Below are 27,651 nucleotides of genomic sequence, written 5' to 3' on the forward strand. Positions count from 1 at the left end.
CTGCCAGTGAAGAGGACCGGACACTGAAGGATGAAAAAACGAAAGAAGTTCGTGAACCACATCGTATCGCTGCTCCCATGCCCACTGAAGGGGGTGGCGATGGTGCAGCCCATTTATATCTTCTTCGATGGTTGACGTCGATTCCGATCGGTGGTAAAAATCTTGAGAAGCGGTTACCAGCTGCGTCACGAAAGCATTCCATCGGCCGTCGGAGCATTTGTCACTTGACGCCGGCGCACTCCAGTCGAGAAGCGCCAAAGGGATTCCGTCGTAGCACAGAACTGGATCCGAAGCGACGCTGCCAGTGAAGAGGACCGGACACTGAAGGATGAAAAAACGAAAGAAGCTCGTGAACCACATCGTATCGCTGCTCCCATGCCCACGAAGGGGTGGCGATGCAGCCCATTTATATCTTCTGCGATGGTTGACGTCGATGCCGATCGGTGGTAAAAATCTTGAGAAGGGGTTACCAGCTGCGTCACCAACGCATTCCATGGGCCGTCGCAGCATTTTGTCACTTGAGGCGGGCGCCCTCCCGTCCAAAAGCGCCAAAGGGATTCCGTCGTAGCACAGAACTGGATCCGTAGAGACGATGCCAGTGAAGAGGACCTGACACTGAAGGTTGAAAAAACGAAAGAAGGTCGTGAACAACATCGTATCGCTGCTCCCGTGCCCACTGAAGGGGTGGCGATGGCGCAGCCCTTTTATATCTTCTGGGATTTTTGACGTCGATGCCGATCGGTGGTAAAAATCTTGAGAAGCGGTTACAAGCTGCGTCACGAAAGCATTCCATGGGCCATCGGAGCATTTGTCACTTGACGCCGGCGCACTCCCGTCGAAGAGCGCGAAAGGGATCCGTCTTAGCACAGAACTGGATCCGAAGCGACGCTGCCAGTGTAGAGGACCGGACACTGAAGGATGAAAAAACGAAAGAAATTCGTGAACCACAACGTATCGCTGCTCCCATGCCCACTGAAGGGGTGGCGATGATGCAGCCCATTTATATCTTCTGTGATGTTTGACGTCGATGCCGATCGGTGGTAAAAATCTTGAGAAGCGGTTACCAGCTGCGTCAGGAAAGCATTCCATGAGCCGTCGGAGAATTTGTCACTTGACTCCGGCGCCCTCCTGTCGAAAAGCGCCAAAGGGACTCCGTCGTAGCACAGAACTGGATCCGAAGCGCCGCTGCCAGATAAGAGGACCGGACACTGAAGGATGAAAAAACGAACGAAATTCGTGAACCGCATCGTATCGCTGCTCCCATGCCCACTGAAGGGGTGGCGATGGAGCAGCCCATTTATATCTTCTGCTATGTTTGACCTCGATTCCGATCGGTGCTAAAAATCTTGAGAGGCGGTTACCAGCTGCGTCAGGAAAGCATTCCATGGGCCGTCAGAGCATTTGTCACTTGACTCCGGCGCCCTCCTGTCGAAAAGCGCCAAAGGGACTCCGTCGTAGCACAGAACTGGATCCGTAGCGACGCTTCCAGTGAAGAGGACCGGACACTGAAGGATGAAAAAACGAAAGAAATTCGTGAACCACATCGTATCGCTGCTCCCATGCCCACTGATGGGGGGGGGGGGGCGATGCTGCAACCCATTTATATCTTCTGCGATGGTTGACTTCGATGTCGATCGGTGGTAAAAATCTTGAGAAGCGGTTACCAGCTGCGTCACGAAAGCATTCCATGGGCCGTCGGAGCATTTGTCACTTGACGCCGGCGCACTCCTGTCGAATGAATGAATGAATGAATGAATGAAAAACTTTATTGTATAAGGGTTATTTCTCGCAGCGTAGGTGGAGCCCTCAGTCCAGGGCCCCAGCGGCCTTTGCAGTCTTGCGAGCCCTGTTGATCAGCTTGAGCTGCTCTTCAGGCTTCGAGCTGGACAGCGCAGCCTCCCACTGCTCCGGTGTAGGTGTGTTGTTTATCGGCGCTGCCTGCATTTTCTGACAGGCCCATGTAACGTGGTAAAGCGTTGCGTGTTCACCGCATATCGGGCATTTGTTTTCATAAGTGATTGGATAGATTTTGCTGAGTAAACTCAGATTGGGGTATGTATTAGTCTGTAGTTGTCTCCAGGCAACCGACTGCTGTTTACTAAGGTCTTTGTGGAAAGGCGGGTAGGTCCTCCGGAGGGCTCGTTGGTCTTCTAAGATGGCTCCATACCGTCTAGTGACTGCGTCCAGTTCCCCTTCGGTGCGCGCCTCCCGGTTGGCGTATGCTCGGGCATTGGCGTCCGCACATTGGTTCCCTTTGACAGCCTCAAGGCCTGGTGTCCACGTAATGAAGCATCTCTTAAAAGTGATTGTCCTCGCCTTGAGTATGTGAATGGCTGCAGTGGATATGCGTCCACTGCTGTATCTTCTGCACGCCTCTTGCGAGTCTGTAATGATGTGTGCATGGGGCTCGTCACTCTGCAGGGTGATGGCGAGTGCAATTGCTGCTTCCTCAGCCCCGAGTACGTAGTTGGTTTTTATCGACGCGGTGTTGATTTCCCTGAGCTGGTGATCCACCACGCTGGCTACCAAGCCATATCGGTGTCTGTATGTTGTTGCGTCAACATATAATACGTCTTTTGCCCCGGCGAAGCTTCTTTCATGGAATTCAGATCTTGCCTTTCTTCTCGCCTTATGTATATCTGGATGCATGTTTTTTGGAATCGAACTGATCTCAATGATCCTCCTGATTTCATTTGGAACGCTCGCTGTGCTATTGATTTCTTTCAAAGCGTCCCTCATGCCCAGCAACCGCAGCGTGTTTCTGCCTGTTGCGGAAAGAATCAGTCTTGTTTTCTGTGCGATAAGGTGGGCCTCGATATGTTCTTGTACTGTGTTGTTTATGCCCAGTTTAAGGAATTTCTGCGTCCAAGTGCTGACCAGCAGTCCGAGAGCGCATTTGTATGCTTTTCTAAGAATTGCCTCCAACTGCTCCTTTTCTTGCTCGAGCGGTGTTTGGTAGGGGACGCCGTATAAGATCCTACTGACCACGAGGGCCTGTACTAGCCTACATGTGTCTTCCTCCTTCATACCTCTTCTGTTGGAAATTCTTGCAATCATCCTGGTGATCTGTGCTGTGGTATTTGCTAGCTGTCTGATCGTGAGATCAATACGACGGTTGCTTTGGACCCACATGCCGAGGATCCTAACTTTCGATACTTCTGGAACCTTCGTTTCCCCTATGTAGATATCTATGGAGTTTTGCAGATCATACCCTTGTCTGTAGACTCTGAGCACCTCGGATTTTTCAGGGGAGCATGCAAGTCCACAGTGTCGGGCGTATGCGTTGACCGTGTCTGCCGCTCGCTGAAGAAGCTCTTGTTTTTCGCCTAAGGATCCCCTTGTCACCCAGATTGTGATATCATCTGCGTAGATGGCATGCCTGATTCCTTCAATTTTTTCGAGAGCCCTTGCTAAACCAATCATTGCAATATTAAAAAGCATAGGTGATAGCACAGAGCCTTGTGGTGTTCCTTTTTCTGGGGTGTTGAAGGTGTCAGTCCTGATGCCTCCTATTCCAATGGTAGCGGTTCGGTTAGTCAGAAAGGCTTTCACATAGTTGAATATTCTCTGCCCACAACCCAGTTTGCTGAGCCCCTCCAGCACAGCCCTGTGACTGACGTTGTCGAAGGCCGCTTGAAGATCGAGAGCGAGCAAGATGTTTTCTCCATATTTTGGAACGGAAGTAAGTACCTCCTCCTTGATCTGCAAGAGAACGTCCTGTGTCGATAGGTATTTTCGAAATCCAAACATAGTGTGCGGCATGAGTTCGTTGTCCTCAAGGTGGGTCTGCAACCTGTGATGCACAACTCTCTCGTACATTTTTCCCAAGCATGATGTTAAGGAAATGGGTCTAAGATTGTCCAGGTTTGGAGTCTTTCCGGACATCGGAATCATTGCTATTTCCGCATGTCTCCAGTCGTCCGGGAGGGTCCCCTGTTCCCAGTGTTTATTTATGAACTCCGAGAATCTTTTGATTGAATTGTCATCCAGATTTCTTATCATGGCATTGGTGATGCCATCCCTCCCTGGTGTTGTGTTCTTTGTGGCGGACATCACAGCGTGTCTGACTTCTTCTATGGTAAGGGGTTCGTCCAGAGCGGGATTCGTTTCGCCCGTGTATGCCAAGCTGCTGTCGGCGTATGTTGCATTGCCTATGTAACGCTGCTTGATGTTCTGTAGCATTTCCTCGTCAGTGCCTTGGAACTGGTGCGCGATCCTTTGGGTCGTCTTACGGGTTTCGGATTATGTGGTGGTTGAGTCTATGAGAGCCCTTAGCAAGGCCCATGTCTTGGCACAACATAGAGTCCACTGAAGTTCGTTGCACTTTTGGTTCCAGTCGCGCCTCAAGAGCTCCGTCGCATATTCTTCCGCTGGTCTGGTGACCTCAGCGATCTTACGCTTGAGCCGCCTATTATGCTTTTGCCTTTTCCACCTTTTTAGTAGGCCCCGTCTGGCGTCCCAAAGGTGTAAGAGATGTTTGTCCACCTCGGGTGTGTTGGTAGTGAGGGCGACCTTTCGGGTTAGTTTTCGCCAGTCTTTCTTGATTCTTGCGACCCAGCCTTCTATGTCGGTGATCTCAGCGCCTTCATGCTGTGCCCTGGATTTCCTATAGGCTTCCCAGTTTGTCAGTCTAGCCTGGCCATGTTGTCGCCTGATCGGGAGGGTTTCTATATGGATGCGCAGGATGCAGTGGTCACTGCCTAGAGTTTCGCCGTCGTTTTCCCATCTTGCGTGCCTTACCCCTTTGACAAATGATAAGTCTGGGCACGAATCTCGGTTGATGCTGTTCCCCACTCGCGTGGGTTGGGTGTGGTCAGTCGAAGAGCGCCAAAGGGATCCGTCTTAGCACAGAACTGGATCCGAAGCGACGCTGCCAGTGAAGAGGACCGGACACTGAAGGATGAAAAAACGAACGAAATTCGTGAACAACATCGTATCGCTGCTCCCATGCCCACTGAAGGGGTGGCGATGGTGCAGCCCATTTATATCTTCTGCGATGTTTGACGTCGATGCCGATCGGTGGTAAAAATCTTGAGAAGCGGTTACCAGCTGCGTCAGGAAAGCATTCCATGGGCCGTCGGTGCATTTGTCACTTGACGCCGGCGCCCTCCTGTCGAAAAACGCCAAAGGGATTCCGTCGTAGCACAGAACTGGATCCGAAGCGACGCTGTCAGTGAAGTGGACCGGACGCTGAAGGATGAAAAAACGAAAGAAATTCGTGAACCACATCGTATCGCTGCTCCCATGCCCACAGAGGGGGGGGGGGGGGGGCGATGGTGCAACCCATTTATATCTTCTGCGATGGTTGACGTCGATGCCGATCGGTGGTAAAAATCTTGAGAAGCGGTTACAAGCTGCGTCACGAAAGCATTCCATGGGCCGTCGGAGCATTTGTCACTTGAGGCCGGCGCCCTCCCGTCGAAAAGCGCCAAAGGGATTCCGTCGTAGCACAGAACTGGATCCGAAGCGACGCTGCCAGTGAAGTGGACCGGACGCTGAAGGATGGAAAAACGAAAGAAATTTGTGAACCACATCGTATCGCTGCTCCCATGCAAACTGAAGGGGTGGTGATGGTGCAGTTCATTTATATCTTCTGCGATGTTTGAAGTCGATGCCGATTGGTGGTAAAAATCTTGAGAAGCGGTTACCAGCTGCGTCAGGAAAGAATTCCATGGGCCGTCGGAGCATTTGTCACTTGACTCCGGCGCCGTCCTGTCGAAAAGCGCCAAAGGGACTCCGTCGTAGCACAGAAATGGATCCGAAGCGACGCTGCCAGTGAAGAGGACCGGACACTGAACGATGAAAAAACGAAAGAAATTCGTGAACCACATCGTATCGCTGCTCCCATGCCCACTGAGGGGGGGGGGGGGGCGATGGTGCAACCCATTTATATCTTCTGCGATGGTTGACTTCGATATCGATCGGTGGTAAGAATCTTGAGAAGCGGTTACCAGCTGCGTCACGAAAGCATTCCATGGGCTGTCAGAGCATTTGTCACTTGAGGCGGGTGCCCTCCCGTCGAAAACCGCCAAAGGGATTCCGTCGTAGCACAGAACTGGATCCGTAGAGACGATGCCAGTGAAGAGGACCGGACACTGAAGGATGAAAAAACGAAACAAGGTCGTGAACAACATCGTATCGCTGCTCCCGTGCCCACTGAAGTGGTGGCGATGGTGCAGCCCTTTTATATCTTCTGCGATGTTTGACGTCGATGCCGATCGGCGGTAAAAATCTTGAGAAGCGGTTACCAGCTGCGTCACGAAAGCATTCCATGCGCCGTCGGAGCATTTGTCACTTGAGGCCGGCGCCCTCCCGTCGAAAAGCGCCAAAGGGATTCCGTCGTAGCACAGAACTGGATCCGAAGCGACGCTGCCAGTGAAGAGGACCGGACACTGAAGATGAAAAAACGAAAGAAATTCGTGAACCACATCGTATCGCTGCTCCCATGCCCACTGAAGGGGTGGCGATGGTGCAGCCCATTTATATCTTCTACGATGGTTGACGTCGATGCCGATCGGTAGTAAAAATCTTGAGAAGCGGTTACGAGCTGCGTCACGAAAGTATTCCATAGGCTGTCGGAGCATTTGTCACTTCACGCCGGCATACTCCTGTCGAAAAGCGGCAAAATGATTCCGTCGTAGCACAGAACTGGATCTGTAGCGAAGCTGCCAGTGAAGAGGACCGAACACTGAAGGATGAAAAAACGAAACAAGTTCGTGAACCACATCGTATCGCTGCTCCCATGCCCACGAAGGGGTGGCGATGGTGAAGCCCATTTATATCTTCTGCGATGGTTGACGTCGATGCCGATCGGTAGTAAAAATCTTGAGAAGCGGTTACCAGCTGCGTCAGGAAAGCATTCCATGGGCCGTCGGAGCATTTGTCGACGCCGGCGCACTCCCGTCGAAGAGCGCAAAGGGATTCCGTCGTAGCACAGAACTGGATACGAAGCGACGCTGCCAGTGAAGAGGACCGGACACTCAAGTGTATCAGTTCGCAATGACGGCACTCGACAGCATGAAGGCCAGAACAAGAAGAGCAAGTTTATTGCGGAGCATTGATATAGCCTTCGTTATAGCGCGGTTTAAGCACTGCGCATGTCAGGCACATTGTTATCGTGTTATCACGCAAGCCCGATACATCCTTCCAAGGTTAGCACAAGACAGTGGTTCAAGTTCATGATAACTGATTGAAAGCAGCGTCATAACGAAGACGTTGGGGGGGCTTCGCGGTACGAGTCGACCTCCTCAGACTGATGACACTTGTGGGTTGCTCTGGATGGGTAATCGAAGCCGAAGGCGTGGCACCGTGGGCTAGATGTTGGTCACAGAGCCCCGGAGGCTGCTGGGGTGCTGCACTTGTAGTGCCATAAGGCTGCGGTGTCACACTCCCTGGACTGTTCCTTGCATTTGGGTCAGCTTCGTCTGCGCAGTCGTCGTCAATGTCATCGTCACTTGTTTCAGCATACTGCTCGCTGGAATGAAGCAGGTGTCGCCTGTTGCGCCGAAGAACACGACGACTTTCAGTTACAACGTGGTAGGACCTCGGGGCAGCTTCCCCAACCACCTTTTCTTTCTGTGACCAAGTTGTGCCTCGCAGCCTGACGACGTCACCTTTACCTAGTTGAGGCAACGGCTGTCCTTTGGGCGTCTGGCGGTGCTTCTTGACTTCGATAGTCTTGATACCGCCAAAATCGGGGAGATTAGATCGAAGGCGCCTGCCTTGAAGAAGCTCGCCAGGGGATTGACCATCAATCAGTGGCGTTGATCGGTAGGCCAGAAGGCCTAGCCAGAAGTCGTGTCGTGCGTCTTGAGTTTTCTTCATTATCCGCTTGACAATTTGCACACCTTTTTCAGCAAGGCCGTTAGACTGCGGGTAGTGTGGGCTAGACGTGACGTGCGCAAAATCATACTCTTTAGCGAAGGCGGCGAACTCTTGGCTTGAAAACTGTGGTCCATTATCAGTGCACAGTTCGATAGGAATGCCGTATCGAGCAAACATAGCACTCAGAGCCGCAACAACACTTCTTGCGCTTGTGTCTGGAAGCCTCTCGACATCTGGGAAGTTGGAAAGAGCATCATATACGACAACGTAAGAATTTCCCCCAAAACAAAAGATGTCCGCTCCGACCCTGTACCACGCACACTGCGGCACCGGGCGCATTATCAGCGGTTCTTTGGCTTGCTGGTACGCGAACTTTCTGCATGTAGAACAGTTTTGGAGAAGCACTGCGATGTCGTTGTTCAAGCCTGGCCAAAAAACGAGAAGTCTTGCTCTTTCTTTGCATTTGTTTAGGCCAAGGTGGCCGGCATGAATTCTTGTTAGCATTTCTTGTCTCATGCTTCTCGGTATGACAGCTTTTGTTCCTTTGAACAGAATTCCGTTGATTACGGACAGTTCAGATGAAAACGGCTTCAGCTCACCTTGAATTGGGTTTCCTGCTGATAAGTTGCTGACGACAGTCTGCAAGTAGCAGTCACGAGCAGTTTTCTTTGCCAGTTTTTGCTGCGTTGTTACCGTGACCATGCCGTTCAGGAGCTGTAGTGCGTGAACTTCGACGTCTTCTGTGGCACCAGCATTGTCGACACCCTCGGGTGTAGTCGATCGTGAGAGCATGTCTGCCAAGACCAGGTGCTTCCCTGGAACGTACTGTAGAACATAGTCATATCTGAGAAGTCTTAAAAAAAATCTCTGCAATCGTGGGGGCATGTCACAAATTCCTTTAGCAGCGATTGACAGAAGTGGCTTGTGGTCGGTCTCGATAATGACCGTCTGTCCATACACAAACTGATGAAACTTCTCGCAACCGAACAGAATGCCCAGCGTCTCCTTTTCAATTTGCGCGTAACGCTGCTCCGGTGGTGTTAAGACTCGTGAAGCATATGCCACCGGTCGCCAGTCACCACCGTGACACTGTAAAAGCGCCGCTCCGACGCCGTCCTTGGACGCATCGCAAGTTATTTTTGTTTTCTTTTTGGGGTCAAATATTGCTAGCAAGGGTGATGTCGCAAGTGCCTGCGTGATGCATTTCCATTCCTTCGCGTGGTTTTCGGTCCACTCGAACTCGACTTGCGGTTTGATAAGCGCTCGCAGCATCGCTGTTCGTTCTGACCACACTGGCACGTATTTTCCGAAGTAGTTGATCACTCCTAACATGCGCTGTAGATCGGTTTTGCTTTTTGGTGTTGGCATTTCCAACAGATTGCGCACAAGCTTCGGGTTCGGGGAAATTCCTTTTTGTCCGATAACGTCACCCAGAAAATGCACCTCTGTTAAACCGAACTTGCATTTTTCGGCGTTTAGTGTCAATCCTGCTGTTTCGGCAGCTTTCAGAACTGCTACTAGCCGTTCATCATGCTCTTGACGTGTAGTGCCCCACACCAAAATGTCGTCGATATACACGTGAACTCCTGGCAGCCCGTCCAACATCTGACTCAGCATTTTGTGAAAAACTTCCGGTGCCGATGAAATGCCAAACGGCAGGCGCAAGTAATGGTATCGACCGAAAGGAGTGGCAAAAGTGCAAATTTTTGATGTTGCGTCGTCGAGGGGTATCTGGTGAAATCCAGAGTTTGCATCTAGGCAACTAAAGTAGCAAGCGCCGGTCAATTCTGCTTCAATATCTTCTCGCCTGGGAAGCTGGTAGTGTTGCCTCTTTATATGCTCATTGATCCTTCTCGGGTCCATGCACACCCTAAGACTGCCGTCTTTCCTTTTCACCAAAACCAAAGGGCTTACCCAGTCTGTAGGTCCATCTTCTTTTGTGATGATACCAGCTCTCTCCATTCTTTGAAGCTCGTCGCGAAGCGGTTGGCGCAAAGACAGGGGCACCCGCCGCGCTGGGTGGACGACTGGGGTAGCATCTGGCTGTAGTACCATGCTGTATGGTTGCTTTAGGCATCCTAAACCCTCAAAGACGTGCCTGAAGTGCTTGATCGCTTCGTACTCAGCAGAAGTGTTGACACTGTCCACTGTGCGCTGCACAAGGCCTAGAGCTTCGCATGCGTGAAGCCCCAGTATTGCACGACGTCCATTTTTCACCACGTAGAATTTCACTGTAGTTGCAGCATCTCCAACTGTTATTTTTTGGACTGTTGTTCCGAAGTTGGTGATGATGCCTCCATTGTATGCTCGCAGCACAGAGCTCGTAGGATTCAGTTCGGCAGTTTTCAACTTGCGGTATATCGAAAATGGTAAGAGGCTTGCTTGTGCTCCGGTATCCACCTTGAATAATGCTTTTCGACCCCCAACTTTGGCTTCGACAGTCCAATCACCAGTAATGCAGCTGTCGATGCAGACGTCAAGAACATCAAACTCATCATTGAACTGTGCGCTGACTTCGTTGACGAGCGCCCTGGCCGGACAACAAATCACAAAGTGATGCAGCTTTCGACAAGTGTTGCATCTTTTTCCGTAAGCAGGACACTGCCTCGGCTCGTGCCGTCGGTTGCATTTCTTGCACCGGTACGGACTACCGTTTACTGCACTGGTCTCTTGCCGGTCTACGCAGCGGTGGCACGATGCCCTACTGCGAGAGACGGAGTCAATGCTGGCACCGGGCCTGGCCCAGACCTGATTTCTTTGTGCCACTGATTCCGCTACCCTGCACATTTCTTCAGCCTTTAACAACGTTAAGCCCTTTTCCCGCAGCATTTTTTCACGCAGTTTGGGATTATTCGTCCGAAAGACGATCTGATCCCTGATCATTGAATCGTGCAGTCCTTCGAAGTTGCATTGCGCTGCTTGCTTCTTGAGGTCTCTAATAAATCTTTCGAACGGCTCTCCGTCTTCTTGTTTTCTCGAGCGAAAAACATACCGCTCATGCACTTCATTACTTACCTTGGCACAGTATGCTTCAAACTTCCGGACCAGGGTGTCGTAATCTTCCTTGTCTTCCTGCTCACCAAACGTAAACGTGTTGAAGACGTCAAGTGCTTCGTCTCCGGCAACGCTCAACAGGAGTGCAGCTTTCGCTGCTCCGCTTCTTGGGTCGTCCTTTGGCGTGGTCGCCTTGATGAAGAGTTCCAGTTTTTGCTTAAAACGCTTCCAATTCTGCGACAGGTTACCGGAGAGCTGCAAAGGTTCCGGGGGCTTCAGCAGATCCATGGCGCTCCGAGCTACGCCCTGCCCAACTGGCCACTTCTGACACCATGTATCAGTTCGCAATGACGGCACTCGACAGCATGAAGGCCAGAACAAGAAGAGCAAGTTTATTGCGGAGCATTGATATAGCCTTCGTGATAGCGCGGTTTAAGCACTGCGCATGTCAGGCACATTGTTATCGTGTTATCACGCAAGCCCGATACACAAGGATGAAAAATCGAAAGAAGTTCGTGAACCACATCGTACCGCTGCTCCCATGCCCACTGAAGGGGTGGCGATGGTGCAGCCCATTTATATCTTCTTCGATGGTTGTCGTCGATTCCGATCGGTGGTAAAAATCTTGAGAAGCGGTTACCAGCTGCGTCACGAAAGCATTCCATAGGCCGTCGGAGCATTTGTCGACACCGGCGCACTCCCGTCGAAGAGCGCAAAGGGATTCCGTCGTAGCACAGAACTGGATACGAAGCGACGCTACCAGTGAAGAGGACCGGACACTGAAGGATGGAAAAACGAAAGAAGTTTGTGAACCACATCGTATCGCTGCTCCCATGCCCACCGAAGGGGGTGGCGATGGTGCAGCCCATTTATATCTTCTTCGATGGTTGACGTCGATTCCGATCGGTGGTAAAAATCTTGAGAAGCGGTTACCAGCTGCGTCACGAAAGCATTCCATCGGCCGTCGGAGCATTTGTCACTTGACGCCGGCGCACTCCCGTCGAGAAGCGCCAAAGGGATTCCGTCGTAGCACAGAACTGGATCCGTAGAGACGATGCCAGTGAAGAGGACCGGACACTGAAGGATGAAAAAACGAAAGAAGGTCGTGAACAACATCGTATCGCTGCTCCCATGCCCACGAAGGGGTGGCGATGGTGCAGCCCATTTATATCTTCTGCGATGGTTGACGTCGATGCCGATCGGTGGTAAAAATCTTGAGAAGTGGTTACCAGCTGCGTCACCAACGCATTCCATGGGCCGTCGGAGCATTTGTCACTTGACGCCGGCGCACTCCCGTCGAGAAGCGCCAAAGGGATTCCGTCGTAGCACAGAACTGGATCCGTAGCGACGCTGCCAGTGAAGAGGACCGAACAATGAAGGATGAAAAAACGAAAGAAGCTCGTGAACCACATCGTATCGCTGCTCCCATGCCCACTGACGGGGTGGCGATGGTGCAGCCCTTTTATATCTTCTGCGTTGGTTGACTTCGATGCCGATCGGTGGTACAAATCTTGAGAAGCTGTTACCAGCTGCGTCACGAAAGCATTCCATGGGCTGTCGGAGCATTTGTCGACGCCGGCGCACTCCCGTCGAAGAGCGCAAAGGGATTCCGTCGTAGCACAGAACTGGATCCGAAGCGACGCTGCCAGTGAAGTGGACCGGACGCTGAAGGATGAAAAAACGAAAGAAATTCGTGAACCACATCGTATCGCTGCTCGCAAGCCCACTGAAGGGGTGGCGATGGTGCAGTTCATTTATATCTTCTGCGATGTTTGAAGTCGATGCCGATCGGTGGTAAAAATCTTGAGAAGCGGTTACCAGCTGCGTCAGAAAAGAATTACATGGGCCGTCGGAGCATTTCTCACTTGACGCCGGCGCCCTCCTGTCGAAAAGCGCCAAAGGGACTCCGTCGTAGCACAGAACTGGATCCGAAGCGACGCTGCCAGTGAAGAGGACCGGACACTGAACGATGAAAAAACGAAAGAAATTCGTGAACCACATCGTATCGCTGCTCCCATGCCCACTGAGTGGGGGGGGGGGCGATGGTGCAACCCATTTATATCTTCTGCGATGGTGGACTTCGATGTCGATCGGTGGTAAGAATCTTGAGAAGCGGTTACCAGCTGCGTCACGAAAGCATTCCATGGGCCGTCGGAGCATGTCACTTGAGGCGGGCGCCCTCCCGTCAAAAAGCGCCAAAGGGATTCCGTCGAAGCAGAGAACTGGATCCGTAGAGACGATGCCAGTGAAGAGGACCGGACACTGAAGGATGAAAAAACGAATGAAGGTCGTGACCAACATCGTATCGCTGCTCCCGTGCCCACTGAAGGGGTGGCGATGGTGCAGCCCTTTTATATCTTCTGCGATGTTTGACGTCGATGCCGATCGGCGGTAAAAATCTTGAGAAGCGGTTACAAGCTGCGTCACGAAAGCATTCCATGGGCCGTCGGAGCATTTGTCACTTCACGCCGGCACACTCCTGTCGAAAAGCGCCAAAGGGATTCCGTCGTAGCACAGAACTGGATCCGAAGCGACGCTGCCAGTGAAGTGGACCGGACACTGAAGGATGAAAAAACGAAAGAAATTCGTGAACCACATCGTATCGCTGCTCCCATGCCCACTGAGGGGGGGAGGGCGATGATGCAACCCATTTATATCTTCTGCGATGATTGACGTCGATGCCGATCGGTGGTAAAAATCTTGAGAAGCGGTTACCAGCTGCGTCACGAAAGCATTCCATGCGCCGTCGGAGCATTTGTCACTTGAGGCCGGCGCCCTCCCGTCGAAAAGCGTCAAAGGGATTCCGTCGTAGCACAGAACTGGATCCGAAGCGACGCTGCCAGTGAAGAGGACCGGACACTGAAGATGAAAAAACGAAAGAAATTCGTGAACCACATCGTATCGCTGCTCCCATGCCCACTGAAGGGGTGGCGAGGGTGCAGCCCATTTATATCTTCTACGATGGTTGACCTCGATGCCGATCGGTAGTAAAAATCTTGAGAAGCGGTTACGAGCTGCGTCACGAAAGTATTCCATGGGCCGTCGGAGCATTTGTCACTTGAGGCCGGCGCCCTCCCGTCGAAAAGCGTCAAAGGGATTCCGTCGTAGCACAGAACTGAATCCGAAGCGACGCTGCCAGTGAAGAGGACCGGACACTGAAGATGAAAAAACGAAAGAAATTCGTGAACCACATCGTATCGCTGCTCCCATGCCCACTGAAGGGGTGGCGAGGGTGCAGCCCATTTATATCTTCTACGATGGTTGACCTCGATGCCGATCGGTAGTAAAAATCTTGAGAAGCGGTTACGAGCTGCGTCACGAAAGTATTCCATGGGCCGTCGGAGCATTTGTCACTTCACGCCGGCACACTCCTGTCGAAAAGCGGCAAAGTGATTCCGTCGTAGCACAGAACTGGATCCGTAGCGAAGCTGCCAGTGAAGAGGACCGAACACTGAAGGATGAAAAAACGAAACAAGTTCGTGAACCACATCGTATCGCTGCTCCCATGCCCACGAAGGGGTGGCGATGGTGCAGCCCATTTATATCTTCTGCGATGGTTGACGTCGATGCCGATCGGTAGTAAAAATCTTGAGAAGCGGTTACCAGCTGCGTCACGAAAGCATTCCATGGGCCGTCGGAGCATTTGTCGACGCCGGCGCACTCCCGTCAAAAAGCGCAAAGGGATTCCGTCGTAGCACAGAACTGGATACGAAGCGACGCTGCCAGTGAAGAGGACCGGATACTGAAGGATGAAAAATCGAAAGAAGTTCGTGAACCACATCGTATCGCTGCTCCCATGCCCACTGAAGGGGTGGCGATGGTGCAGCCCATTTATATCTTCTTCGATGGTTGACGTCGATTCCGATCGGTGGTAAAAATCTTGAGAAGCGGTTACCAGCTGCGTCACGAAAGCATTCCATAGGCCGTCGGAGCATTTGTCGACACCGGCGCACTCCCGTCGAAGAGCGCAAAGGGATCCGTCTTAGCACAGAACTGGATCCGAAGCGACGCTGCCAGTGAAGAGGACCGGACACTGAAGGATGAAAAAACGAACGAAATTCGTGAACCACATCGTATCGCTGCTCCCATGCCCACTGAAGGGGTGGCGATGGTGCAGCCCATTTATATCTTCTGCGATGTTTGACGTCGATGCCGATCGGTGGTAAAAATCTTGAGAAGCGGTTACCAGCTGCGTCACGAAAGCATTCCATGGGCCGTCGGAGCATTTGTCACTTGAGGCCGGCGCCCTCCCGTCGAAAAGCGCCAAAGGGATTCCGTCGTAGCACAGAACTGGATCCGAAGCGACGCTGCCAGTGAAGTGGACCGGACGCTGAAGGATGGAAAAACGAAAGAAATTTGTGAACCACATCGTATCGCTGCTCCCGTGCCCACTGAAGGGGTGGCGATGGTGCAGCCCTTTTATATCTTCTGCGATGTTTGACGTCGATGCCGATCGGCGGTAAAAATCTTGAGAAGCGGTTACCAGCTGCGTCAGGAAAGAATTCCATGGGCCGTCGGAGCATTTGTCACTTGACTCCGGCTCCGTCCTGTCGAAAAGCGCCAAAGGGACTCCGTCGTAGCACAGAAATGGATCCGAAGCGACGCTGCCAGTGAAGAGGACCGGACACTGAACGATGAAAAAACGAAAGAAATTCGTGAACCACATCGTATCGCTGCTCCCATGCCCACAGAGGGGGGGGGGGGGCGATGGTGCAACCCATTTATATCTTCTGCGATGGTTGACTTCGATGTCGATCGGTGGTAAGAATCTTGAGAAGCGGTTACCAGCTGCGTCACGAAAGCATTCCATGGGCCGTCGGAGCATTTGTCACTTGAGGCCGGCGCACTCCCGTCGAAAAGCGCCAAAGGGATTCCGTCGAAGCACAGAACTGGATCCGTAGAGACGATGCCAGTGAAGAGGACCGGACACTGAAGGATGAAAAAACGAAAGAAGGTCGTGAACAACATCGTATCGCTGCTCCCGTGCCCACTGAAGGGGTGGCGATGGTGCAGCCCTTTTATATCTTCTGCGATGTTTGACGTCGATGCCGATCGGCGGTAAAAATCTTGAGAAGCGGTTACAAGCTGCGTCACGAAAGCATTCCATGGGCCGTCGGAGTATTTGTCACTTCACGCCGGCACACTCCTGTCGAAAAGCGCCAAAGGGATTCCGTCGTAGCACAGAACTGGATCCGAAGCGACGCTGCCAGTGAAGTGGACCGGACACTGAAGGATGAAAAAACGAAAGAAATTCGTGAACCACATCGTATCGCTGCTCCCATGCCCACTGAGGGGGGAGGGCGATGATGCAACCCATTTATATCTTCTGCGATGGTTGACGTCGATGCCGATCGGTGGTAAAAATCTTGAGAAGCGGTTACCAGCTGCGTCACGCAAGCATTCCATGCGCCGTCAGAGCATTTGTCACTTGAGGCCGGCGCCCTCCCGTCGAAAAGCGCCAAAGGGATTCCGTCGTAGCACAGAACTGGATCCGAAGCGACGCTGCCAGTGAAGAGGACCGGACACTGAAGATGAAAAAACGAAAGAAATTCGTGAACCACATCGTATCGCTGCTCCCATGCCCACTGAAGGGGTGGCGATGGTGCAACCCATTTATATCTTCTACGATGGTTGACGACGATGCCGATCGGTAGTAAAAATCTTGAGAAGCGGTTACGAGCTGCGTCACGAAAGTATTCCATGGGCCGTCGGAGCATTTGTCACTTCACGCCGGCACACTCCTGTCGAAAAGCGGTAAAGTGATTCCGTCGTAGCACAGAACTGGATCCGTAGCGAAGCTGCCAGTGAAGAGGACCGAACACTGAAGGATGAAAAAACGAAACAAGTTCGTGAACCACATCGTATCGCTGCTCCCATGCCCACGAAGGGGTGGCGATGGTGCAGCCCATTTATATCTTCTGCGATGGTTGACGTCGATGCCGATCGGTAGTAAAAATCTTGAGAAGCGGTTACCATCTGCGTCACAAAAGCATTCCATGGGCCGTCGGAGCATTTGTCGACGCCGGCGCATTCCCGTCAAAGAGCGCAAAGGGATTCCGTCGTAGCACAGAACTGGATACGAAGCGACGCTGCCAGTGAAGAGGACCGGATACTGAAGGATGAAAAATCGAAAGAAGTTCGTGAACCACATCGTATCGCTGCTCCCATGCCCACTGAAGGGGTGGCGATGGTGCAGCCCATTTATATCTTCTTCGATGGTTGACGTCGATTCCGATCGGTGGTAAAAATCTTGAGAAGCGGTTACCAGCTGCGTCACGAAAGCATTCCATAGGCCGTCGGAGCATTTGTCGACACCGGCGCACTCCCGTCGAAGAGCGCAAAGGGATTCCGTCGTAGCACAGAACTGGATACGAAGCGACGCTGCCAGTGAAGAGGACCGGACACTGAAGGATGAAAAAACGAAAGAAGTTCGTGAACCACATCGTATCGCTGCTCCCATGCCCACTGAAGGGGGTGGCGATGGTGCAGCCCATTTATATCTTCTTCGATGGTTGACGTCGATTCCAAACGGTGGTAAAAATCTTGAGAAGCGGTTACCAGCTGCGTCACGAAAGCATTCCATCGGCCGTCGGAGCATTTGTCACTTGACGCCGGCGCACTCCCGTCGAGAAGCGCCAAAGGGATTCCGTCGTAGCACAGAACTGGATCCGAAGCGACGCTGCCAGTGAAGAGGACCGGACACTGAAGGATGAAAAAACGAAAGAAGGTCGTGAACCACATCGTATCGCTGCTCCCATGCCCACGAAGGGGTTGCGATGGTGCAGCCCATTTATATCTTCTGCGATGGTTGACGTCGATGCCGATCGGTGGCAAAAATCTTGAGAAGTGGTTACCAGCTGCGTCTCCAACGCATTCCATGGGCCGTCGGAGCATTTGTCACTTGACGCCGGCGCACTCCCGTCGAGAAGCGCCAAAGGGATTCCGTCGTAGCACAGAACTGGATCCGTAGCGACGCTGCCAGTGAAGAGGACCGGACAATGAAGGATGAAAAAACGAAAGAAGCTCGTGAACCACATCGTATCGCTGCTCCCATAGCCACTGACGGGGTGGCGATGGTGCAGCCCTTTTATATCTTCTGCGTTGGTTGACTTCACTGCCGATCGGTGGTAGAAATCTTGAGAAGCGGTTACCAGCTGCGTCACGAAAGCATTCCATGGGCTGTCGGAGCATTTGTCGACGCCGGCGCACTCCCGTCGAAGAGCGCAAAGGGATTCCGTCGTAGCACAGAACTGGATACGAAGCGACGCTGCCAGTGAAGAGGACCGGACACTGAAGGATGAAAAAACGAAAGAAGTTCGTGAACACATCGTATCGCTGCTCACATGCCCACTGAAGGGGTGACGATGGTGCAGCCCATTTATATCTTTTAGATGGTTGACGGCGATGCCGATCGGTGGTAAAAATCTTGAGAAGCGGTTACCAGCTGCGTCAGGAAATCATTCCATGGGCCGTCGGAGCATTTGTCACTTGAGGCCGGCGCCCTCCCGTCGAAAAGCGAAAAAGGGATTCCGTCGTAGCACAGAACTGTATCCGTAGCAACGCTGCCAGAGAAGAGGACCGGACACTGAAGGGTGAAAAAACGAACGAAATTCGTGAACCACATCGTATCGCTGCTCCCATGCCCACTGAAGGGGTGGCGATGGTGCAGCCCATTTATCTCTTCTGCGATGTTTGACGTCGATGCCGATCGGTGGTAAAAATCTTGAGAAGCGGTTACCAGCTGCGTCAGGAAAGCATTCCAAGGGCCGTCGGTGCATTTGTCACTTGACGCCGGCGCCCTCCTGTCGAAAAGCGCCAAAGGGATTCCGTCGTAGCACAGAACTGGATCCGAAGCGACGCTGCCAGTGAAGTGGACCGGACGCTGAAGGATGAAAAAACGAAAGAAATTCGTGAACCACATCGTATCGCTGCTCCCATGCCCACTGAAGGGGTGGCGATGGTGCAGCCCATTTATATCTTCTGCGATGGTTGATGTCGATGCCGATCGGTGGTAAAAATCTTGAGAAGCGGTTATCAGCTGCGTCAGGAAAGCATTCCATGGGCCGTCGGAGCATTTGTCACTTGAGGCCGGCGCCCTCCCGTCGAAAAGCGCCAAAGGGATTCCGTCGTAGCACAGAACTGGATCCGTAGCGACGCTGCCAGTGAAGAGGACCGGACACTGAAGATGAAAAAACGAAACAAATTCTGAACCACATCGTATCGCTCCTCCCATGCCCGCTGAAGGGGTGGATATGGTGCAGCCCATTTATATCTTCTGCGATGGTTGATGTCGATGCCGATCGGTGGTAAAAATCTTGAGAAGCGGTTATCAGCTGCGTCAGGAAAGCATTCCATGAGCCGTCGGAGCATTTGTCACTTGACGCCGGCGCACTCCCGTCGAAGAGCGCCAAAGGGATTACGTCGTAGCACAGAACTCGATCCGAAGCGACGCTGCCAGTGAAGAGGACCGGACACTGAAAGATGAAAAAACGAAAGAAATTCGTGAACCACATCGTATCGCTGCTCCCATGCCCACTGAAGGGGCGGTGATGGTGCAGCCCATTTATATCTTCTGCGATGTTTGCGTCGATGCCGATCGGTGGTAAAAATCTTGAGAAGCGGTTACCAGTTGCGTCAGGTAAGCATTCCATGGGCCGTTGGAGCATTTGTCACTTGACGCCGGCGCCCTCCTGTCGAAAAGCGCCAAAGGGATTCCGTCGTAGCACAGAACTGGATCCGAAGCGACGCTGCCAGTGAAGTGGACCGGACGCTGAAGGATGGAAAAACGAAAGAAATTTGTGAACCGCATCGTATCGCTGTCCCATACCCACTGAGGGGGGGGGGGCGATGGTGCAACCCATTTATATCTTCTGCGATGGTTGACGTCGATGCCGATCGGTGGTAAAAATCTTGAGAAGCGGTTACCAGCTGCGTCACGAAAGCATTCCATGGGCCGTCGGAGCATTTGTCACTTGACGCCGGCGCCCTCCTGTCGAAAAGCGCCAAAGGGATTCCATCGTAGCACAGAACTGGATCCGAAGCGACGCTGCCAGTGAAGAGGACCGGGCACTGAAGGATGAAAAAACGAAAGAAATTCGTGAACCACATCGTATCGCTGCTCCCATGCCCACTGAAGGGGTGGCGATGGTGCAGTTCACTTATATCTTCTGCGATGTTTGAAGTCGATGCCGATCGGTGGTAAAAATCTTGAGAAGCGGTTACCAGCTGCGTCACGAAAGCATTCCATGCGCAGTCGGAGCATTTGTCACTTGAGGCCGGCGCCCTCCCGTCGAAAAGCGGCAAAGGGATTCCGTCGTAGCACAGAACTGGATCCGAAGCGACGCTGCCAGTGAAGAGGACCGGACACTGAAGATGAAAAAACGAAAGAAATTCGTGAACCACATCGTATCGCTGCTCCCATGCCCACTGAAGGGGTGGCGATGGTGCAGCCCATTTATATCTTCTACGATGGTTGACGTCGATGCCGATCGGTAGTAAAAATCTTGAGAAGCGGTTACGAGCTGCGTCACGAAAGTATTCCATAGGCTGTCGGAGCATTTGTCACTTCACGCCGGCACACTCCTGTCGAAAAGCGGCAAAGTGATTCCGTCGTAGCACAGAACTGGATCCGTAGCGAACCTGCCAGTGAAGAGGACCGAACACTGAAGGATGAAAAAACGAAACAAGTTCGTGAACCTCATCGTATCGCTGCTCCCATGCCCACGAAGGGGTGGCGATGGTGCAGCCCATTTATATCTTCGGCGATGGTTGACGTCGATTCCGATCGGTGGTAAAAATCTTGAGAAGCGGTTACCAGCTGCGTCACGAAAACATTCCATAGGCCGTCGGAGCATTTGTCGACACCGGCGCACTCCCGTCGAAGAGCGCAAAGGGATTCCGTCATAGCACAGAACTGGATACGAAGCGACGCTGCCAGTGAAGAGGACCGGACACTGAAGGATGAAAAAACGAAAGAAGTTCGTGAACCACATCGTATCGCTGCTCCCATGCCCACTGAAGGGGGTGGCGATGGTGCAGCCCATTTATATCTTCTTCGATGGTTGACGTCGATTCCGATCGGTGGTAAAAATCTTGAGAAGCGGTTACCAGCTGCGTCACGAAAGCATTCCATCGGCCGTCGGAGCATTTGTCACTAGACGCCGGCGCACTCCAGTCGAGAAGCGCCAAAGGGATTCCGTCGTAGCACAGAACTGGATCCGAAGCGACGCTGCCAGTGAAGAGGACCGGACACTGAAGGATGAAAAAACGAAAGAAGCTCGTGAACCACATCGTATCGCTGCTCCCATGCCCACGAAGGGGTGGCGATGGTGCAGCCCATTTATATCTTCTGCGATGGTTGACGTCGATGCCGATCGGTGGTAAAAATCTTGAGAAGGGTTTACCAGCTGCGTCACCAACGCATTCCATGGGCCGTCTGAGCATTTGTCACTTGACGCCGGCGCACTCCCGTCGAGAAGCGCCAAAGGGATTCCGTCGTAGCACAAAACTGGATCCGTAGCGACGCTGCCAGTGAAGAGGACCGGACAATGAAGGATGAAAAAACGAAAGAAATTCGTGAACCACATCGTATCGCTGCTCCCATGCCCACTGAAGGGGTGGCGATGGTGCAGTTCATTTATATCTTCTGCGATGTTTGAAGTCGATGCCGATCGGTGGTAAAAATCTTGAGAAGCGGTTACCAGCTGCGTCACGAAAGCATTCCATGCGCAGTCGGAGCATTTGTCACTTGAGGCCGGCGCCCTCCCGTCGAAAAGCGCCAAAGGGATTCCGTCGTAGCACAGAACTGGATCCGAAGCGATGCTGCCAGTGAAGAGGACCGGACACTGAAGATGAAAAAACGAAAGACATTCGTGAACCACATCGTATCGCTGCTCCCATGCCCACTGAAGGGGTGGCGATGGTGCAGCCCATTTATATCTTCTACGATGGTTGACGTCGATGCCGATCGGTAGTAAAAATCTTGAGAAGCGGTTACGAGCTGCGTCACGAAAGTATTCCATAGGCTGTCGGAGCATTTGTCACTTCACGCCGGCACACTCCTGTCGACAAAGCGGCAAAGTGATTCCGTCGTAGCACAGAACTGGATCCGTAGCGAAGCTGCCAGTGGAGAGGACCGAACACTGAAGGATGAAAAAACGAAACAAGTTCGTGAACCTCATCGTATCGCTGCTCCCATGCCCACGAAGGGGTGGCGATGGTGCAGCCCATTTATATCTTCTGCGATGGTTGACGTCGAAGCCGATCGGTAGTAAAAATCTTGAGAAGCAGTTACCAGCTGCGTCACGAAAGCATTCCATGGGCCGTCGGAGCATTTGTCGACGCCGGCGCACTCCCGTCGAAGAGCGCAAAGGGATTCCGTCATAGCACAGAACTGGATACGAAGCGACGCTGCCAGTGAAGAGGACCGGACACTGAAGGATGAAAAATCGAAAGAAGTTCGTGAACCACATCGTATCGCTGCTCCCATGCCCACTGAAGGGGTGGCGATGGTGCAGCCCATTTATATCTTCTTCGATGGTTGACGTCGATTCCGATCGGTGGTAAAAATCTTGAGAAGCGGTTACCAGCTGCGTCACGAAAGCATTCCATAGGCCGTCGGAGCATTTGTCGACACCGGCGCACTCCCGTCGAAGAGCGCAAAGGGATTCCGTCATAGCACAGAACTGGATACGAAGCGACGCTGCCAGTGAAGAGGACCGGACACTGAAGGATGAAAAAACGAAAGAAGTTCGTGAACCACATCGTATCGCTGCTCCCATGCCCACTGAAGGGGGTGGCGATGGTGCAGCCCATTTATATCTTCTTCGATGGTTGACGTCGATTCCGATCGGTGGTAAAAATCTTGAGAAGCGGTTACCAGCTGCGTCACGAAAGCATTCCATCGGCCGTCGGAGCATTTTTCACTTGACGCCGGCGCACTCCAGTCGAGAAGCGCCAAAGGGATTCCGTCGTAGCACAGAACTGGATCCGAAGCGACGCTGCCAGTGAAGAGGACCGGACACTGAAGGATGAAAAAACGAAAGAAGCTTGTGAACCACATCGTATCGCTGCTCCCATGCCCACGAAGGGGTGGCGATGGTGCAGCCCATTTATATCTTCTGCGATGGTTGACGTCGATGCCGATCGGTGGTAAAAATCTTGAGAAGTGGTTACCAGCTGCGTCACCAACGCATTCCATGGGCCGTCTGAGCATTTGTCACTTGACGCCGGCGCACTCCCGTCGAGAAGCGCCAAAGGGATTCCGTCGTAGCACAAAACTGGATCCGTAGCGACGCTGCCAGTGAAGAGGACCGGACAATGAAGGATGAAAAAACGAAAGAAGCTCGTGAACCACATCGTATCGCTGCTCCCATGACCACTGACGGGGTGGCGATGGTTTAGCCCTTTTATATCTTCTGCGTTGGTTGACTTCGATGCCGATCGGTGGTACAAATCTTGAGAAGCGGTTACCAGCTGCGTCACGAAAGCATTCCATGGGCTGTCGGAGCATTTGTCGACGCTGGCGCACTCCCGTCGAAGAGCGCAAAGGGATTCCGTCATAGCACAGAACTGGATACGAAGCGACGCTGCCAGTGAAGAGGACCGGACACTGAAGGATGAAAAATCGAAAGAAGTTCGTGAACCACATCGTATCGCTGCTCCCATGCCCACTGAAGGGGTGGCGATGGTGCAGCCCATTTATATCTTCTTCGATGGTTGACGTCGATTCCGATCGGTGGTAAAAATCTTGAGAAGCGGTTACCAGCTGCGTCACGAAAGCATTCCATAGGCCGTCGGAGCATTTGTCGACACCGGCGCACTCCCGTCGAAGAGCGCAAAGGGATTCCGTCATAGCACAGAACTGGATACGAAGCGACGCTGCCAGTGAAGAGGACCGGACACTGAAGGATGAAAAAACGAAAGAAGTTCGTGAACCACATCGTATCGCTGCTCCCATGCCCACTGAAGGGGGTGGCGATGGTGCAGCCCATTTATATCTTCTTCGATGGTTGACGTCGATTCCGATCGGTGGTAAAAATCTTGAGAAGCGGTTACCAGCTGCGTCACGAAAGCATTCCATCGGCCGTCGGAGCATTTTTCACTTGACGCCGGCGCACTCCAGTCGAGAAGCGCCAAAGGGATTCCGTCGTAGCACAGAACTGGATCCGAAGCGACGCTGCCAGTGAAGAGGACCGGACACTGAAGGATGAAAAAACGAAAGAAGCTCGTGAACCACATCGTATCGCTGCTCCCATGCCCACGAAGGGGTGGCGATGGTGCAGCCCATTTATATCTTCTGCGATGGTTGACGTCGATGCCGATCGGTGGTAAAAATCTTGAGAAGGGGTTACCAGCTGCGTCACCAACGCATTCCATGGGCCGTCTGAGCATTTGTCACTTGACGCCGGCGCACTCCCGTCGAGAAGCGCCAAAGGGATTCCGTCGTAGCACAAAACTGGATCCGTAGCGACGCTGCCAGTGAAGAGGACCGGACACTGAAGGATGAAAAAACGAAAGAAGCTCGTAAACCACATCGTATCGCTGCTCCCATGCCCACTGACGGGGTGGCGATGGTGCAGCCCATTTATATCTTCTGCGTTGGTTGACTTCGATGCCGATCGGTGGTAAAAATCTTGAGAAGCGGTTAGCAGCTGAGTCACGAAAGCATTCCATGGGCCGTCGGAGCATTTGTCACTTGACGCCGGCGCACTCCCGTCGAAAAGCGCCAAAGGGATTCCGTCGTAGCACAGAATTGGATCCGAAGCGATGCTGCCAGTGAAGAGGGCCGGACACTGAAGGATGAAAAAACGAAAGAAGTTCGTGAACCACATCGTATCGCTGCTCACATGCCCACTGAAGGGGTGACGATGGTGCAGCCCATTTATATCTTTTAGATGGTTGACGGCGATGCCGATCGGTGGTAAAAATCTTGAGAAGCGGTTACCAGCTGCGTTAGGAAAGCATTCCGTGGGCCGTCGGAGCATTTGTCACTTGAGGCCGGCGCACTCCCGTCGAGAAGCGCCAAAGGGATTCCGTCGTAGCACAGAACTGGATCCGAAGCGACGCTGCCAGTGAAGAGGACCGGACACTGAAGATTGAAAAAACGAAAGAAGCTCGTGAACCACATCGTATCGCTGCTCCCTTGCCCACGAAGGGGTGGCGATGGTGCAGCCCATTTATATCTTCTGCGATGATTGACGTCGATGCCGATCGGTGGTAAAAATCTTGAGAAGTGGTTACCAGCTGCGTCACCAACGCATTCCATGGGCCGTCGGAGCGTTTGTCACTTGACGCCGGCGCACTCCCGTCGAGAAGCGCCAAAGGGATTCCGTCGTAGCACAGAACTGGATCCGTAGCGACGCGGCCAGTGAAGAGGACCGGACACTGAAGGATGAAAAAACGAAAGAAGCTCGTGAACCACATCGTATCGCTGCTCGCGTGCCCACTGAAGGGTTGGCGATGGTGCAGCCCATTTATATCTTCTGCGATGGTTGACGTCGATGCCGATCGGTGGTAAAAATCTTGAGAAGCGGTTAGCAGCTGAGTCACAAAAGCATTCCATGGGCCGTCGGAGCATTTGTCACTTGACGCCGGCGCACTCCCGTCGAAAAGTGCCAAAGGGATTCTGTCGTAGCACAGAACTAGATCCGAAGCGCCGCTGCCAGTGAAGAGGACCGGACACTGAAGGATGGAAAAACGAAAGAAGTTCGTGCACCACTTCGTATCGCTGCTCCCATGCCCACAGAAGGGGTGGCGATGGTGCAGCCCATTTATATCTTCTGCGATGGTTGACGTCGATGCCGATCGGTGGTAAAAATCTTGAGAAGCGGTTACCAGCTGCGTCACGAAAGCATTCCATGGGCTGTCGGAGCATTTGTCACTTGATGCCGGCGCACTCCCGTCGAAGAGCGCCAAAGGGATTCCGTCGTAGCACAGAACTGGATCCGAAGCGACGCTGCCAGTGAAGAGGACCGGACACTGAAGGATGAAAAAACGAAACAAGTTCGTGAACCACATCGTATCGCTGCTCCCATGCCCACGAAGGGGTGGCGATGGTGCAGCCCATTTATATCTTCTGCGATGGTTGACGTCGATGCCGATCGGTAGTAAAAAGCTTGAGAAGTGTTAGCAGCTGCGTCACGAACGCATTCCATGGGCCGTCGGAGCATTTGTCACTTGACGCCGGCGCACTCCCGTCGAAAAGCGCCAAAGGGATGGTTTTGTTTAGTTAGGTTTAGTAGGTTTAGTAGTAGGATAGGTTTAGTTTTGTTTACTTGTAGGTTGTAGGATCTTTATGCTTCTTAATAATTTTGCCACGTGTTTGGGTTATTGGTTTTCTTGGCGGTTCGGAAAAGTCTATTCTTTTTATTATTCATGCGTTTTAGCACGAATTTAAGCAAGGTGATTCATGGCGTTCAGTTACGGTGATGGTAGGTATAAATTTTTGAATTAGAGCGTGCATTTGGTTTTTGAACAGTAGGCAATTAGTTTCAGGAGTGCGATCATGAAAATCTGTTAAAAACCAAGTTTGGAACGCGTCAAGTTCACTGTTGATGCTTTCATAGTCTCCTTTATCAAAAAGTGTGATTGTTTTAGTTATTTTTTTGGGGTGCGGTAAGTGGTTGAGAAACGTTGTGTGTATTACTGAGTGGTCACTGATATCCAGCAGATTCAAGAGTTATACCAAGTTTTCTGTATGTGACGTTAGTATCAGGTCTAATATGTTATATGATTTAGCGTTCTGCCTTCTTGGGCTGGTGACCAGTTGGGTCAGACCAAAAGTCAAACCGAAAAGACATTTGCGTTATTCTCTTTCGAACCTAATTACCTTAACACGAATATGTTCGACTGGAATGAACGAGTATGTATTGCTTGATATATTGTCATACAGTGTTAATTTTTTCCGAGTAGTTGTTTTCTGTTCTTTTCGTCGCACAGCAGAGACACTCTCGATATACGAGCTGGAGGGAGGGACGTTATTAACTGCTTCTATCATTCTTTGTCATTGTCGTCATCTTCACCGTTCTAATTTCTCTTTTGTTGCTCTGTTTTTCACGTGAAAGATCCCCATGTGGTCGGAATTACGGCACCTCTTTTTTCCTTTCTTCTTTCACTCCCTCCTCTATCCCGTCCCTTACGGCGCGGTTCAAGTGTCCGCCGATATTTGATACGGATACTGCGCCATTTCCTTTCCCGAAAAACCAATTATTCTTAGTGTGCTTTGTATTTTGTTTTTTTTCCTCTTCTTTCACTGCTTTGAGGATACCAAAGTCCTGTCGATAATAGTGGGCACATGGAAATAAATAAATAAAATAACCTTCCGCGCCAGCTCGTGGACGCGCAATGCTGCAATGCCCGGGCATGACTTTCCTATGAAGCGCCGCCCCTTGTTGATACTGGCGCTGTAAGTAGGGGTTGCGGGAAAGACCAAGGAAAAGCTCAAAACGTCGCCTTAACTGCAAGCGTCCCGAGGAGCGATCTGTGGATATATAGCTTGTTATGCACCCTTATACTGCCGGGCTATTTCACTATACCCGTAGATATAAGCTCGTTTAGCGGACGGCCGTACTTCTAATTTATTTTTTTTTGCTGCATTGTTAAGTGCTTTTTGAATGAAACCTGAACGGCAACAAGTGTATAAACTTCAATCCGGATAGGTTTACCTACTAAAAAAAGTGCAATAAAGACAAGGACGAAAAAACACAATCCGCCGTGTGTGTCTTGTCCTTGTTTTGCTGCGCTGTTACTTTTTCCACCGCAGAAGCCCAAGCAGTCCATGTGCTCAAGTCCAACTTTCTTGGACATCACTTCTACTTTTGAGGCAACTTCGGA

At 52.0% G+C, this 27,651-nt stretch overlaps 2 protein-coding genes across 15 annotated transcripts in view; one reads left to right on the forward strand and one right to left on the reverse strand.

Moving 5' to 3' along the window:
• Positions 1-27,651, forward strand: part of LOC144127822 (rifampicin phosphotransferase-like) — a 685,750-nt gene that overhangs the window by 246,523 nt on the left and 411,576 nt on the right. The window lies entirely within an intron of this gene.
• Positions 8,007-11,224, reverse strand: LOC144127634 (uncharacterized). The gene is made up of 3 exons (XM_077660596.1): positions 9,739-11,224; positions 8,518-8,649; positions 8,007-8,057 (listed from the first exon to the last, which is right to left on the reverse strand). The coding sequence occupies exons 1-3, from the start codon at positions 11,104-11,106 to the stop codon at positions 8,007-8,009; spliced, it is 1,551 nt and encodes a 516-aa protein (XP_077516722.1). The 5' UTR covers positions 11,107-11,224.

The sequence above is a fragment of the Amblyomma americanum genome, chromosome 4, assembly GCF_052857255.1.
Source record: "Amblyomma americanum isolate KBUSLIRL-KWMA chromosome 4, ASM5285725v1, whole genome shotgun sequence".
In the NCBI taxonomy this organism is placed as follows: domain Eukaryota; kingdom Metazoa; phylum Arthropoda; class Arachnida; order Ixodida; family Ixodidae; genus Amblyomma; species Amblyomma americanum.